Raw genomic sequence first — 16,487 nt, 5'->3', positions numbered from 1 at the left:
AAAAATAACACAAATCTACTTATATCGTGAACAAACATGTATTTTTTAAAGGAAGGTTTTTCTGTACAAATAATTATGTTTTGTTCTTTTATATAAATGTTTCTTATTATTGTATTGAGAGCTAGAAGTGGTCTTGGGTGACTGTACCAGATGTTGTTGTTGTTGTTAAGTGCTGGAGAGTCAGTTCCGACCCATAGCGACCCTGAACAGGGTTTCTGAGGCTGTAAATCTTTACGGGAGCAGAAAGCCTCATTTTTCTCCCGTGGAGCAGCTGGTAGTTTCGAACTGCTGACCTTGTGGTTCGCAGCCTGATTCTAAACCACTACCCTACCGTACCAGATGTAGGGTATCACAAACTCTAAACTAAACCATGTAAGTGAACTATTACAAAAGGTTTCTGAAACTTAAAGCTTTAGGAGTGGACAGCCTCATCTGTCTCCCATGGAGCAGCTGGTAGGCTTGAACCGCAACCTTTCAGGTAGCAGCCTAGCATTTAATCTATTGTGCCACCAGGGCTCCATTGTTGTTAGGTGCCATTGCTTTAATACTGACCCATAGCAATGCTATGCAATTGTTGCATAGCAAACCTCACAATTGTTGCCATGGTTGAACCCATTGATGCTGCCATTTTGACAGTCCATCTCGCTGAGGGTCTTCCTGTATTTCTCTGAATCTCCACCTTACCAAACAATGATAATTTAGTTTAGTTTACTTCTCTGCATTTCAGCATCCTTATCAATAAAAGAAGTATAAAAAAATCCTTCCTGTTTCAAATTCTTTGTAAAAATTAGATACAATGGATTTGATTAGGTGTGTAATACCTTGCGTGCATTTAAGTGTTCTGTAAATGGAAGTCCTTGTTCCTTATATGTTTTTTGTCATTATTAAGTACTGTTGAGTCAGGTCTGACTCATAATGACCTTGTTTAGGGTTTTTGAGTGGCGGCTGGTGAGTTTGAACTGCTGACCTTGTGGTTAGCAGTCCAGTGTTTGTTCTGTAGTGCCATTCCAGGACTTCATGTTGTTTTCTTCGTATTTGATAATCTCTCTCTCTCTCTGTGTCTCTTTCTCTCTCTTTTTTCCATAGATAAGGAGCACTATGTTTTTTTTAGCTTAGATCTGCAAGAGATCGGTGGCCCAATTTCTAGCTAGACAAGTCAAAAGCAATGTTGTAGGCAGTAGAAAACCCAGTTTGTCAGCTGGGTTATTTTCTTTCTTTCTTTTTTTAATATGCTCTCCTCAAAAAACAAGATAGAATTTGTTTTACTCCTCTTCTGTCAGGAAGTAACCCTTCTGGCTTTGTTAGAAGCATGGTTTGTAATAATTGTACCCACCCCAGATGGCTCCTGAAAACCCTTTGAAACGCCATCTGCCAGGCGTGTGTCCAGCCGGCAGCCTGTCATTCTGCAACAAGAAAAGAGGAGGCGGGGTTCCCTCCCTCACCCCTTTCTCCCAAGTATCACTGAATGGGGTCTGGTCTTGTTGGCCCAGACCCAGGCCGGGTGGCTCAGAGGATTACTAGGAGTAAACCTTCTGCTAGCCTGTAGTATGGAAAGGTTTTGTCTGGGTCATAAACTCCGAAGGTTTTATGGGTGCAGACTTTACCGCCCGCCCCACCCTACCTCCAATGTCATTTTAAGGCCATGCTCAGCATATTTATTTACATGGGAAAATGCTTTTTGCCAATACCAGGATTTTTTCTTCTCAAATGTAGCGTTTTTGAACTTCTTGGTTCTTTGGAATCCTCTTAGGAAATTAAGAACCTGGTGTGATTGTTGTCTTGAAAATCTGACAAATTGGATCTGAAAACAAGGTTGAAAGAAATGGCAAAGTTGCCATCTTTGTAGAGGGTTTCCAAGGAGCAGCTGGTGGATTTGAACCACCTACCTTGTGGTTAGCAGTCCAGTGCTTATCATACAGTGCCACAGGGCTCAAAGATGGCTGTGTTGTTTGTTAAGTACCACTGAGTCAATTCTGATTCAATAGTGACCCCGTATAGGGTTTCCAAGGAGCAGACCGATGGATTTGAACCATGAATCTCTCTTGCAGTTTGCAGTCCAGTACTGATCCTACAGTACCACACCAAGACTCCAAGATGACTGTAGGAGTAGGATTAGAAAAAAAAAGAGTCTGATTTTGAAGACTTAAAAAACCCAACAGATCTTTCTTTTTGTTTTTGCTTTCTCTTCATATTTTTAAAAAGTTATTTGGGGTAAGGGGCAGAAAGATTGAGTTAGTAGAATTTTGGTACAAATGCCAAGTATGAGAGAATGCTACCTAGAACACAGTTAGGAGTCATCGTTTCTCAGCAACCTTCCCAGAGATTGTATTCTTGCTCTGCGCTGGAATTTCTCAATACGATACATGTTGTTTGTGTTTTATAAGGATCCAGCTAAACAGCTTTTTTCACTTGGTTCCAAGACTTCACACCCTCTTCCTTTCCTGCTGCCTTGCTGGCTGTTACTTCTTAGTCCTCTTTGCGAATCTTCCTTCTTTTCTCAGCTTCTAAAATTCAGTGTTTTAGTGTGTGATCCAAACCTCCAGGATACCCGTGATTATCTCTTTCTGCCTCTTGCCTTGAAATTCCAGTGGTTTACTGGTTACTCCTGCATTTAGGTTCCATCCTCTGCTGTGACCTTTAGACTCATGCAATCCACTGTCCGCAGGTGTCTGCACCAAAGATGTCTTACTAAACATCTCATGTCCAAAAGTGAACTCTGAATTTCCCCCCCCAATACCCTTTCCCTCAATGTTCTCCATTTTTATAAAGAACACAACCCATTTTCCCAGGTCAAAAAAATAAGGAGTCAGTTTTTATTCTTCTGTTCTTATACACCACAGCCCATTCATCTGTAAGCCCTGTTAGTTTTTTCTTCAGAATATGGACCTATATGCTGTGTGATGAATTTATGTTCTTTTAGTACACATTTCCCATGAAGTATGGAGCCTTATTAGCACACTGGATTAATCGCTGAGCTACTAATTGCAAGGTTGGTGATTTGAACCCACCATCTGTTCTGACGGAAAAAGATGAGGCTTTCTGCTCCCATAAAGATTTATAGTCTCAGAAACCTGATACAGAGTCTCTGTGAATTAGAATTCACTGGTTGGCAGTGGATTAACCTATGAAGTACACTGCAGCTATTTAAAACACCACATTTCCTAATAGAAACTTGACAATTTCTTACTCCCTCCATCATGCTGGTCTAAACTGCACCCCCATCCTGCTCACCTCGCATTGTAATAGCCACCTAACAGATCTCCCTGTTTGCCTCTCTCCCCATTCTCTGTTCTTAAAGCCGCATAATCTTTTAAAAATGATATTTGAATTATGGCACAACCCCACTCTATCCCCTGCCACCCCCTGCCACTCCCCTCCCCCCGGCCCAAGATCCTGATCCCCTTCCCACTTGCCAGTATATGCAGAATGAAATCTGAAGTATTTTCTGTGGCCTGCAGGCTCTGGCTCCTTGCTTGCACATCTAATCTCTTTCCCCCACTCTGCTCCTAGATGCCCTTTTGCCTTGTCCTCAACGTACCAAGCCTGTCGCAGTTTGAAAGCCTTTGGCTCTTCCCTCCACCTGGGAGGCTTTGCCCATCACCTTTACTTTACTCTCAATGTAAATGGCACCTGCTTATCTTTTCCAAATCATCCCTTTAAAATCCAGTCTCTTCTATTTTCCTACCTTGCTTCCTTTCTCCAGGAAGCTTTGTAACTCTTAAAAACCTGTCTTTATGTTTTCCTACAGAACAGTGATCTCTACCTGAAATCATACCCTTTTTTGGTTTTAGTTTTCTTTCTCCTATAGTGAAATGTTAGGCTGTTAACCACAAGGTCCTTGGTTCAAACCCACCAGCCACTCTGTCGAGTAAGATAAGGCTATCTGCTTCCATAAATATTTTCAGTTCTCAGAAACACTATCAAATATCACTGTGAGTTGGAGTGGACTCAATAATAATGGTTTTTATAGTAAAATGTAAGTTCCATGAAGGAAGGACTTTGTCTTGTTCACTAGTGTTTCCTCAGTGCCTAAATTAGTTCTTGGTACATAACTGGACCTCAGCAAATATTTATTGAATAAAATATTTTTCTGTCTTTTTAAAAAATAAAATACACTGTATATAATGTGTATAATGCCATATATGCTTATAATGATTGTAAAAATGCACGGGAACAGCATCTGACCTCCTCTGCCTCCATAAGGGGAAGAAGGGAGGAGGACCACCATGAGCCTCAACCTCAGCCTCAGCCTCACAAGCTGATTCCTATGAGGTGGAATTCAGATATGCCTCCATTTCCAAACTGTATACCAATTCTGACACCAACTAGCCCTCACATGGCGCTCTTGACGTTTCTGTTGGTTTTAATAATTTGTTGTAATGGCCACACAGAATTCACAGATGACCCTCATACTTATGAGGCACTTTAGAGAAGTAACAGGCTCAGGTTCAAGAATGCTCAGGATATAGCAGTTCACACTGACCCTGTGGTCCTGCATCGCCATACCAGGACTCCGGTTATTAGGATTCTATGTACTTTATAATGCACCAGACTGCAAAACTGTTTGAACTGCAAGGTTGGTGGTTCAAGCTCACTAGCTGCTCTTCAGAAACCCTGTCTAGGGTTGCTGTGGGTCAGAACTGACTTGACGGCACTTAACAACACCACTCCAAAAGAGGAGTCCTGGTGTGGCGCTGTAGAATAAGTACTGGACTGCTAGTCACAAGGTTGATGGTTTAAACCCATTAGTTGCTTCTTGGAAACCCTATTTAGGGTTACAATGAATTTGAACACTCAACAACACTTAACAACAACCCTAACTCCACAAGAGGAGTCCTGGTGTGACTCTGTAGGATGAACACTAGACTGCAAGGTCAGTTTAAACTGCAAGGTGGACGGTTTAAACCCACCAGCCATTCCTCTGAATCCCTATACAGGGTCACTATGAGTCAGAATCAACTGAATGACACTTAACAACAACAACCTCACAAGAGTGCCGTGTTCCTTATTTGCATTATTAACAAGCTATCCAGTCCCCTTGTTGTTAGATGCCATCGAATTGATGCCAACCCATAGCGACCTTTTGCACAGCAGAACGAAACACTGCCCGATTCTGGGCCAACGTCACTACTGTTGCTACGCTTGAGTCCATCGATGCTGCCACTTGGCCAGTCTATCTTGTTGGGGGTCTTCCTCTTTTTCTCTGACCCTCCACCTTCCCAAACATGATAACCTTCTTCAGTGACTGGTCCCTCCTGGCAGTATGCCCGAAGTATGAGAGATGAAGTGTGGCCATCCTGGCCTCCAAGGAGCATTCTGGCTGCACTTCTTCCAAAATGGATCTATTGGTTCTTTTGGCAGCCCGTGGCACTTTCAATATTCTCCTCCAACACCCTAACTCAAAAGCATCAATTCTTTCTATGGTCTTCCTTATTCCCTGTCCAGCTTTCGCATGCATATGAGGTTATTGAAAATACCATGGCTTGGGTCATGCACATGTTAGTCCACCAGAGCTCCAATTTCCTATACATATCTAAATATATATGTATGTATATAAAGACATTTAGCAATATGTTAATATAAGTATATGACATGTCAGTGAGTATTATTATAGTGTTAGTTGACCTATAAGATTCTACCAACTGAGTTCATTCTGACAATGAACTGTAATATTCACCAATGATCATTAAGCTTAGTGCTCTAAAATTATTAGCACATTCAGTATGAACAGCAACCTTTAGAGAGTAGGTTTTCTTATTTTCCTTATTCAGCAGATGATCAATAAGAAATAACAAAAGCTAAGGAGTTTTTCTAAAACCATAAGTTGGTGTGTCAGACCATGAGTTTATCATTCCCATTCTAGAGCCCTGTTCTTTAGCTGTCTGTCATTTATTATCTTTATTTCTTGAGTTGTTCCTATGTACCTGGCATCTGAGTATAATTTTAAAAGATACTCATCATCGTCTGCCAGAAAAGCCAAAAATGAGAACATATTGGGAAGCAGTAAAAAGAATTGTTGTGGTTGTTAAGTGCCATTCAGTCGATTCTGACCCATAGCGACCCTATATAGCATTTACAAGGAATAGCTGGTGAGCTTGAACCATCCACCTCACAGTTCAAATGGTTTTGCAATCTGACACATTAACCCACTACACCAGGACTCTGGTACAAAGAATTGTTGTTGTTAAGTGCCGTAGAGTCGATTCCGACCCATAGCGACCCTGTATAGGGTTTCCGAGGAGCAGCTGGTGAGCTTGAACCATCGACCTTGCAGTTCAAATGGCTTTGCAGTCTGGCGCATTAACCTACTGTGCCACACCAGTACAAAGAATAGACTTCGGCAAATTAAGCATCTTGAAACAGATGGATCTAGGATGTACTAATGAGAAAAAATTTGTAATACATCGGTTCTTTGAACTATTCGTGGCTATTTTAAATGATCAGATTTCTAATATTGGAAAATTGGAACAGTAGAAAATTTTGTTGACGTTTTTGACTTCTTAAGACAAGCATTATGGATCTCTAGTGTAGGTGTGTGGACACGGTCATTCATGTGAGCAAATGTTTAGAAACTGTATATTACTAAGAACATCACAGGTGCTAGCAATACAGGTGTTTATTTAGTTGATATAAAGTTCAGCAAAGAGATCCTAGGAATCAGGAGAAATCCTATAGTAAGTGGAAAATATTGACCTGAAAGCACCATCATCGCCTGTTGCCATGGAGTTGACTCCTACTCATAGTAACCCATGGAACTGTGTTCCTTAGGGTTTTTATTGGCTGGTATTTGAAAGTAGACGAGCAGGCCTTTGTCCTGGTGTGCTTCTAAGTTGGCTATTATCTCCAATCCAAGCTTTCAGTTAGCAGCTAAGACAAGCTTTGTTCATAGTTTTGGCAATCCATGGTATGTTCAGTATTCTTCACCATTCCTTTCATACAAATGTATCACTTCTTCAATAGTCCTTATTCAGTGTCCCATCTTTCCTCATGCATATAGTGGTGGTGGTGTGCCGTGGAGTTGCTTCCAACTCACAGCAGCCCTGTGTAGGTTTCCAAGGCTGTAAATTTTTATGAGAGCAGAAAGCCTCATCTTTCTCCTGCGGAACAGCTGGTAGTTTTGAACTGCTGACCTAAAGCTTAGCATCCCGACTCGTAACCACTTTGTTACCAGAACTCCTTGCTCATGCATATGAGACAATCTGAAAATACTATGACTTAGGTTAGGTGTATCTTTGTCCCCAAAGTTACATCTTTCCTTTTGAACATTTTGAGGAGGTCTTTGTAGCAGATTTGCCCAGTCCTATTTGTCATTTGATTTCTTGGATTTTTATTGTTTTAGCGTCATTGAGTATGGATCCAAATAAAATGAAATTATTGACAACTTTCATAGTTTCTCCCTTTGTCATGATATTGTTGTTGTTAGGGGCCATCACGTGGTTTCTGATTCATAAAGACTCAGTGTGCTGCCGAAGGAAACACTGCCCAGTCTGCACAGTTACTGCATTATAGTGTTGTTTATCCTTATGTTGAGATTTTTTTCTTGTTTTTATGTTGAACTATAATCTATACTTAAGGTTGTTGTCTTTGATCTTCATTAGTAAGCTCTTCAGGTCTTTATTTTTGGCAGAGTTATCGTTGTTGTAAAGTGCTGTTGAGTCGATTCTGACCCATGGCGACCCAGTATAGGGTTTCCAAGGAGCCATTGGTGAGCTTGAACCAGCGACTTTGTAATTCAAATGACTTTGCAGTCTGATGCATTAGCCCACAGCACCACACCAGGACTCAGCAACGTTGGCCATCTGTGTTTACAGGTTGTTAATGATTTTTTCTCCAATCTTGATGCCATGATCTTGTTCATATAGTCCACCTTTTTGGATTATTTTCTCAACGTACAAATTGAGTAACTATAATGAAAGTCTATAACTCTGGTGCATAGTTACTATATTGTGGTTGCTTGCATGTTGCTGTGAGGCTGAAAGCGATGTAACCAGTATTTCAAACACCCATGGTGGGCAGGGTTCAGTAGAACTTCTAGACTAAGAAAGAGTAGAAAGAAGAACCTGGCAGGCTGCTTTTGAAAAAATTTGCCAGTGAAAACCTTATGAACAGCACTATATGAAATAATAAGGAGCTCTGGTATAGCATAGTGGTTACGAATCAGGCTGCGAACCTCAGGGTCAGCAGTTTGAAACTACCAGCTTTTCCGTGGGAGAAAGATGAGGCTTTCTGCTCCTGTAAAGATTTACAGCCTCGGAAACCCTGTACCAGGGTCGCTGTGAGTCAGAACCGAATCCATGGCACACAACAACATATGGAAAAATGCTGGAAGATGAGCTCCTCAGTTTGGAACACACCAGAAGTACAATTGGGGAAGAACTTTTTCCTTGGGGTGGTTGTTGTTGTTGTTGTTAGGTGCCATTGAGTCAGTTCCAACCCACAGCGACCCTGGATAGGGTTTCTGAGGAGCAGCTGGTGAGCTTGAACTCCCAATGTTGCAGTTCAAACAGCTTTGCAGTCTGGTGCATTAACTCACAGCGACACACCAGGACTCCTGGAGGTAGAGCTGACCTTAATGCCATGCAGGGAGTAAAGCTTTCAGGATCTTCATTTGCTGATGTGGTATGACTCAAAATGAGAACAATCAGCTGTAAGCATTCATTTGTAATCAGAATATAAAATATAGGAAGTATGACTCTAGGAAAAAACACTATAGGCCTTGCAAAATAGGCCATGTATTTTAAATTCTCTCATTAGAATTTAGGAGCAGATATCACTATTTTGTTGTTGTTGGTTTTGTATTCCATAATAAGTAACACTGACTCCTAGTTGCTATTGTTGTTACTGTGGCATTGCTTCTGATTCATAGTGACCCTACCCACAACAGAATGAAACAGTGTCTGGTCCTGTAGCATCATCACAGTTGTTGGTATGCTTGACCCCATTACTACTGCCATGGTGTCAGTCCATCTTGTTGGGGGGTTTCTTCTATTTTGATGACCCTCCACTATACCAAACCTGATGTCCTTCTCCAAGGACTGGGCCCTCCTGATAACATGTCCAAAGTATGAGAAACAAATCTTACCATCCTGGCTTCTAAACAGTTTTCTGACTGTACTTCTTCCAACACATATTTGTTTGTTCTTTTAGCAGTCTAGGATACCTAAAATATTGTCCCATAATGCAAATTCATCAAATTTTCTACAGTCTTCCTTATTCGTTGTCCAACTTTCACATGCCTTTGAGGCTATTGAAAATCATGGCTTAAATCAGGTACACCTAAATCCTCAAACAAATATCTTGGCTCTTGAACATGTTAAAGAGGTCTTTTGCAGTAGATTTGCTAATGCAGTGTTCTTTGATTTTATGGCTGCTGCTTGCATGAGTGTTGATTGTGGCTCCAAGCATAATGATATGTTTGACAATTTCAGTCTCTTCTCCATTTATCATAATATCATTTACTGGTCCAGTTATTAGGACTTTTATTTTCTATGCATTGAGATGGAATCCATACCGAAAGGTGTGGTCTTTGATCTTCATCAGTAAGTATTTTAAGTACTCTTCCCTTTCAGCAAGCAAAGTTATATCATCTGCATATTGCAGATTGTGAATGAGTCTTCCTCCAATACTGATACCACATTCTTCATCTAATCCAGCTTCCCAAATTATTTGCTCATCATACAGATAAAAGGATACAACCCTGGTATACCCTTTGCCTGAGTTTCATCTTCTTTTGATATTTTCTGCATCACTCAGTATTTCGCCCATAGAATCCTTTAATATTACAAGTTTTGAGGCTTAAATTTGTCTTCAGTACTTTCAGCTTGGAAAACTCTGAATGTATTTTGCCCTTTTGGCTTTCTAACTCCTGGTTTTTGCACAATTTACTGTAATACTTGACTTTGACTTTTCAGGCTGTCCTTTGAAATGTTCTGTTCAGTTCTTTGACTTCCTTGTTTCTTCTGTATGCTTTAGCATGTTTGTGCTGTAGAGCAAATTTCAGAGTGTCTTCTGACATCCATTTTGATTTTAACTTCAGGTCCTGTCTTTTTAATGACCTTTTGTTTTCTTCCTGTATGATGTTCCTGATGGCATCCTACCAGTCCTCTGGTCTTTGGTCTTTAGTGTCTAGCGCACCAAATCTGTTCTTGACATGATCTTGGAATTCAGGTGGGATATGTTCAAAGTCATTTGTTGGCTCTGGTGGACTTGTTTGAATGTTCTTTAGCTTCATTCTCAACTTGCTTATGGTCATTTGATTGTCAGTTCCATAGTGGGCCTCTGGCCTTGTTTTAGCTGATGCCTTTTCCACCCTCTCTTCTAACAAATATAGTCAGTTTGTTTCCTGTGTATCCCTTCTGATGAGGTCTATGTGTGTCATCTCCTTTTATGTCTAAAAAAGGTATTTACAAAGAATAAGATGTTGCAACATTATGCAAATTGATCTTGCATATTTCTATTATTTGATTTCCAGCATTGTTTTTATTACCAAGTTCCCATTTTCCAACTACTGATTCTTCTCTGTTTCTAGCCTTCACATTCCAATCACCAGTAATTATCAATACATGTTGATTAATTTCAGACTGCAGAAATTGATAGAATTCTTCAGATTCTTCATCACTGGCTTTAGTGGTAGGTGCATGAATTTGAATAATAGTGGTATTAAATGGGCTTCCTTGTAGGCATATTGATATCATCCAATGACAGAGAGCATTTGCATTTCAAGATAGATCTTGAAATGACCTTTTTTGATGATGAATATAACGCTAGTCTTCTTCAATTTGTTATTTCTGGCATAGTAAATCGTATGCTTATCTGATTCAAAGTGGCCAAGATTAGTCCATTTCAGCTCAGTAATGCCTAGAATAGCGATTTTTATGTGTTCCGTTTCATTTTTGCCATTTTCCAATTTTCTTAGATTCATACTTCATACTTTCCATGTTCCGTTTACTAATGGGTGGATTTATAAGGTTTTCAGAAGCTAAACGTTTGGAAATAATTCCACGTCTCCTGCTTCTGAGTCTGTTTTGGTTTGGGAATTCCTCTGAAACCTGTCCACCAAGGGTGATTCTGCTGATATTTAGAATACCAGTATCTTAGCTTTCTGCATCACAACAATATGCAGCCTACAACAATAGAACAAACTGACAGACAGGTGGTGGAAGTGCTCCTATTACATACTGCATAGTTGTTTCTTGGTTCATTTTCTTTGCTTGATACATATGTAAACCACATTGTTTATTCTATCTACACTTTTGGTGGAATTTAGATACAATGTTAAGTCCACAGCCCAGCATCACCTGAGTTTTTGGTGACTTAAAAACTCCAGAGGCTGAAGGAACTGAGAACTGAAAAGATTAATTCACAGAAGGAATTTTCTAACAAATACAGTACTTTTTCTAGCTTGTCAGAACTTAGGGGTGGCCTCTTTTTACCAAACATATTAATTACATGAAGAGCAGCAGCATTTTAAATCCTGGGAGATGTCCAACCACAGATCTTGGGCAATCACATTTCTGTAGTGATGTGTTTACACAGTGTGTGTCATTTTCTTCAAAGGGCTTATTACATTGGAACTTACCGGATGTATTGGTAAGAAAAATTTCAAGGCCTGTGATAAAATTATAAACCCTTTAGGCTCTGAGCTTAAGGTAGATTATAGTGTAGTATTTATTGGAGTTCTAAAAGCTGCTGGTTGTGACTGTTTTCTGTATAAAATTCAGTGCAGTTTTTCATTTTATGCCTTTTAGAGGAAAGTTCGGGAAAAAAAAAGTTTTGTTTTTTAAAAAAATGTTCCCTGAATACTAGCTGTGCATGATTTTCTCTTTCTCCTAATATGCTATTAGAGAGAAGTTGCCTTTACCAGGTCCCTGTCTGAACATAGGAGTCGTCAGAGTCTTGGGTATTCCAGCTTACTGAACAGGTTATTTTAATTACATTTGCATGTGGACCTTCCTTTTTTCAGTTGACTGATGGGATTTCGTGCCTTTGTCTTTTCTGCTGCAGGCACAACCCGATCTCCAAGAGAGGGAGAGGTGTCTGGCGTGGACTATAACTTTCTGACTGTGAAGGAGTTCTTGGACCTGGAACAGAGTGGGACTCTTCTGGAAGTTGGCACCTATGAAGGTGAGCTGTTTTCTCAGCAGTCATGATGTCTCTTCCCTGAGGATCCCGAGTCACCTAGGAAAAATGTTTATGAACTAGGGAGGACTAAGCAAATACAGAAGGCTTCAGAGCTCAGTAATAAGATTAATGATCATAAAAAAAATTTGGAATAAGGTCTTTAAATATACATATATATTTTATAGGTGTTTTCTCATTTAACTTTCTGATTTAAATGCTAATGCTGTTAAACAGGGTATGTATGGTATTTAGAAAGCAGAGGAGAAAAAATAAGGGTTCTTCACAAAGTTATAAACTTTATAGTGTTCTACTCTTTAATGAATAGTGTTATTATTTGTTTGTTTTGCCAGTTATAGGGCTTTTAATAGACCTTTTTCTAATTATGAGCAGGTCACATAATTAAGTTATCTGTATCCGTTTTGTGGAAAGATTTTTTGGCAAATTGTTTAAGCTCTAACCTGCTAACCATAAGGTTTACAATTCATACCCATCCAGGGGCTCCATGCAAGAAAGAACTTAGAATCTTTTACCGGAATGGTGTCAGCCTAAGAAATCCTATGGGGTAGCCCTGTTCTGTCACATTGGGTCGTTACGAGTTAAACTTGAACTTAGAAACTCCTAGTAACAACAACATCTTTTTTATAGACTCAAAAAATTTGGACTCATTGGACCATCACAATGGCATTTTATAGATTAAACTTGAAAATAAGGAGCGAGTACAAAGTAGACATAGTTCTGATGTGATAATAGAGCTTGTTACAGGCTGTGGCCAGATGTCAAGTAATGATCATGAATTTAACGTATGCTGTATCTGGTTTTGATATTCCAGGGAAGGGGAAAAAAGGAGTAGTGTTTGCTTTTTGCATATATTTTTAAACTAATATTGTACTGTGTTTTCAGTCAAAGTTTACGTTCTCACTCAACAATTGGTATACAAATTGTTTGTTGACAATGGTTACATTTTTTATAATGTATGAACATTCTCATTACTTCCACTCTGGTTGCTCCATTTCCATTAATCTAGTTTCCCTTGCCCCTTTACATTCTAATCTTTATTTTAGAGTTGAGCATTTGGTTTTGCATAGATAATTTTTTAAAGGAGAATTAATTAATACTCATGAATGATCATCTTCAAGTAGTGTTCTCTTGTACCTATTGGTGGTTATGTGCCCTGGAGTTGTTTCCAACTCGCAGCGACCCTGTGCAGGGTTTCCGAGGCTGTAAATCTTTACGGGAGCAGAAAGCCTCATCTTTCTCCTGCGGAACAGCTGATAGTTTCGAATTGCTGATCTTGCGGTTCGCAGCCTGATTCGTAACCACTACACTACCAGAGCTCCTTACTCATTTACAAATTATGAATATACATTGAAGTATGATTTAGATATTCACATCCCTGATTGTGAACTTGTGGATATTTCATTTGTGTATTGTTAACAATTGGCTTAGTTCCTTGGAATTTCGGGTTGTCAGTGGATGGTTGTGGACTGGGAAGAGAATCGAGAATGCGTTGAACAAAAATGATCTATTGAGGTCTAGAAGTGAGGGGATGGAAGGGAGAAGACTGAATGGATATTCCCAGAGCTTCTTTAACATGTTATTGTGTAGATGTGAATTCTATTGAAAATTCAAATGGCAGATAATGGAGCAAGTAAGAATAATCTGAGAAAGTGAAATAACAGAAAGTAACTTGTCTTTATCAGAATTCAGTCATTATGCTCCCCCCCCCCCCCCCCGCCTCTCTAAGTTGAGTCCACAGTCCCCTAATAGACTCACCCCCACCATTTGCATTTTTGGAGGAATTAGGTGTGGAAATGGTTGTTACAAGCAAAAAATACTAGCTAGAAAATGAAAATGATGTGATTTCGACTGTGGTTTGGGAAAGTAGGAAAATAAACTTTTAATTGAAATGTTTATGTGACAAGGAGTTCTAGTGTGGTGCTCTGGGTTAATGCACAAGACTGCATAGTCAGCTTGAACTGCAACATTGGTGATTCAAGCTCATCAGCCACTCTTCAGAAACCCTATACAGGGTCACTATAGGTTGGAACTGATTAACGGCACTTAACATCCATATGATAAACAGTCTGTTTTGTTATTTAGTTTCATTATTGCAGAAGAGGTAGTTATTATCACAGTTTTTTAAGTGGGGATGCTGAGGCTTTGTGGCAATAGAGAAACATTTTCAGAAAATATGTCATTTTCTTATGTAAAAACCTATTTATGTGAATGTTGCTTAGTTAATATGGACTTGAAATTTTTGTTTGCTCAGGATTCTAATTTTTACCCATTTGACTATAAAACGTTCTTCAGCCTTTCAATGATACCATTTCCTTACTATCTGAGACTGCTTATAATGTTTTTTGGAACTGACTAAAATGTATATTCTGATGACTCTAATAAGCTGAAGGCAAAATGGAATTTTTATTAAATGTCAGGTGCTGTCCTGGGGATCAAGCTGGTTACCTCTTTCGAGAACTTTCTCTTTGTTGTTATTATTATTATTATTATTTTTAAATAATCACCATATGGTCCATTTTTCACTCATAGTGACCCTACTGGACAGTTAGAACCACTCCCTAGGGGTTCCTGTCCTAAGCTGAAATCATTATGCAAGTAAATTGTTATATCTTTTTTCCTCAGAGCTACTCGTCAGTTTGAACCCTCAACCTTTTGGTTAGCAGCTGAGCACTTAACCTCTGTGCCACCTGGATTCTTTCCTCTGTTGTTACGTTTCCTGAATCAGCTCTGTCATGGTGGGTGGTATTTGTGGGGCTCTCACAAGTGAGCAGGGTCTCCAGTAACCTGCTGGAGCTGTAATGTCTCCCAGACCACTTTCTGAGCTGTGTGCCCTCGGGCAAGTTACTTAATGCTCCAAGTCTCCATTTTCCCTTTGGTAAGAATGAGGATAATAATAGTGCCTTCCTCACAGATAGGATTAAATGAGACAGTAATTGGAAAAGGGCTTAGCAGACTGTCTGACACATGTAAGCTCTCTGTCAGCATTGTTGTTGTTGTTTTGTGCCGTGGAGTCAGTTCCAACTCATAGCTATCCTGCATAGGGTTTCCGAGGCTGTAAATCTTTATGGGAGCAGAAAGCCTCATCTTTCTCCTACAGAACAGTTGGTAGTTTCGAGCTGCTGATCGTGAGATTAGCAGCCCAAATCTTAACCACTGTGCTACCAGAGCTCCGTCAGCATTAGTTTTTGTGTTTATACACATGACTGCTCTGCAAATTCCATCCAAGTGGATTCCTTCTCCATTCCATAGCTGGCAAACCAGCAGATTGCCAGTAAAATACCTTTCTTAACTTCCCAGATCCCAGTTACTCCCCGACAGGAAAAAGTCTGCCACAACAGCATAAAACATTCTTTAAAGCAAGATGGTTATCAAACAGTTAGATAAAAATAATAATTGTTTATGATGGAATGGTTCTTATAATAAAGAACTAAAAATTATTTTAGGGTGAGTAATAGCAGTTGCTTGCCCTTCTCCCCACAGATAATCATTGTTGTAAGTTCTAGTACATGTTTTCATTTAACTTCTTTGTAAATGGTGCATATTCCTGTATTGTTATTTATTTTACTCTACTCTTGCTCTACTTACTAAGCCCTGTAGAAATCTTCTCTACATTGCCCCTTATGGTTCTATTTCATTTTCATTTATTTTATTTTATTTTATTTTACAAATGCTGCCAAGTATTCTGGTGTATGGGTTATACATACAGCATACTGTGTATTGCTTGGCTATATTGTGAGTTTGATTTTAGACTACCCCAATAAAATGAATATGGCAATAAAGCGAGTCATATGATGTACCATAAAATCATGTTTACATTATACTGTAGTATATGAAGTGTACAGTAGCAGAATGAAAAGTTTGAAATAGTGTGAGAATTCCTGAACTATGATGCAGAGATCTGAAGTGAGCATGCTGTTAGAAAAATGGCCCTGGAAGACTTGTCACAGGGATTTGCAAACCTTCGATTTGCAAAAATATCTATCAGTGCCATTTTTCTAATAGCTTGTGCTCACCTCATATCTCTGTATCATAGTTTGGGAATTCTCATAATGTTTCAAACTTCTCATGCTCCTATTGCATCTGTAACTATATGTTTATACTGTATTGTACAGAAGCTCTGGGTGGGGTCTCTTTGTGTTGGAGCTAACTTGACATCACTTAACAACAACAACAGCAAAAGTGTGGCACTGTAAGGTAAGTGCTGGACCACAAGGTCAATTTGAACTGCAAGGTGTGGGCAGTTCAAACTCACCACCCACTCCTGGGAAATACTTTAGAAATACTATACAGAGTCACTGTGAGTCAGAACTAACTTGATGGCACTTAACAACAACGTGTGTGTGTGTGTG

The 16,487-nt window shown here is 39.5% G+C and overlaps 1 protein-coding gene across 6 annotated transcripts in view; it reads left to right on the top strand.

The window, feature by feature from the left end:
- The window catches only part of MAGI1 (membrane associated guanylate kinase, WW and PDZ domain containing 1), a 900,270-nt gene that overhangs the window by 719,049 nt on the left and 164,734 nt on the right, over window positions 1-16,487 (top strand). For all 6 annotated transcript variants that reach the window (XM_006862111.1, XM_006862114.1, XM_006862112.1 and 3 more), the window contains exon 3: window positions 12,004-12,123. In XM_006862111.1, the coding sequence (XP_006862173.1) occupies window positions 12,004-12,123 (120 nt within the window). The remainder of the gene's footprint in view (window positions 1-12,003; window positions 12,124-16,487) is intronic.

This window comes from Chrysochloris asiatica, unplaced genomic scaffold, assembly GCF_000296735.1.
Source record: "Chrysochloris asiatica unplaced genomic scaffold, ChrAsi1.0 scaffold00046, whole genome shotgun sequence".
In the NCBI taxonomy this organism is placed as follows: domain Eukaryota; kingdom Metazoa; phylum Chordata; class Mammalia; order Afrosoricida; family Chrysochloridae; genus Chrysochloris; species Chrysochloris asiatica.
This window is presented reverse-complemented; position numbering and strand designations above follow the sequence as displayed.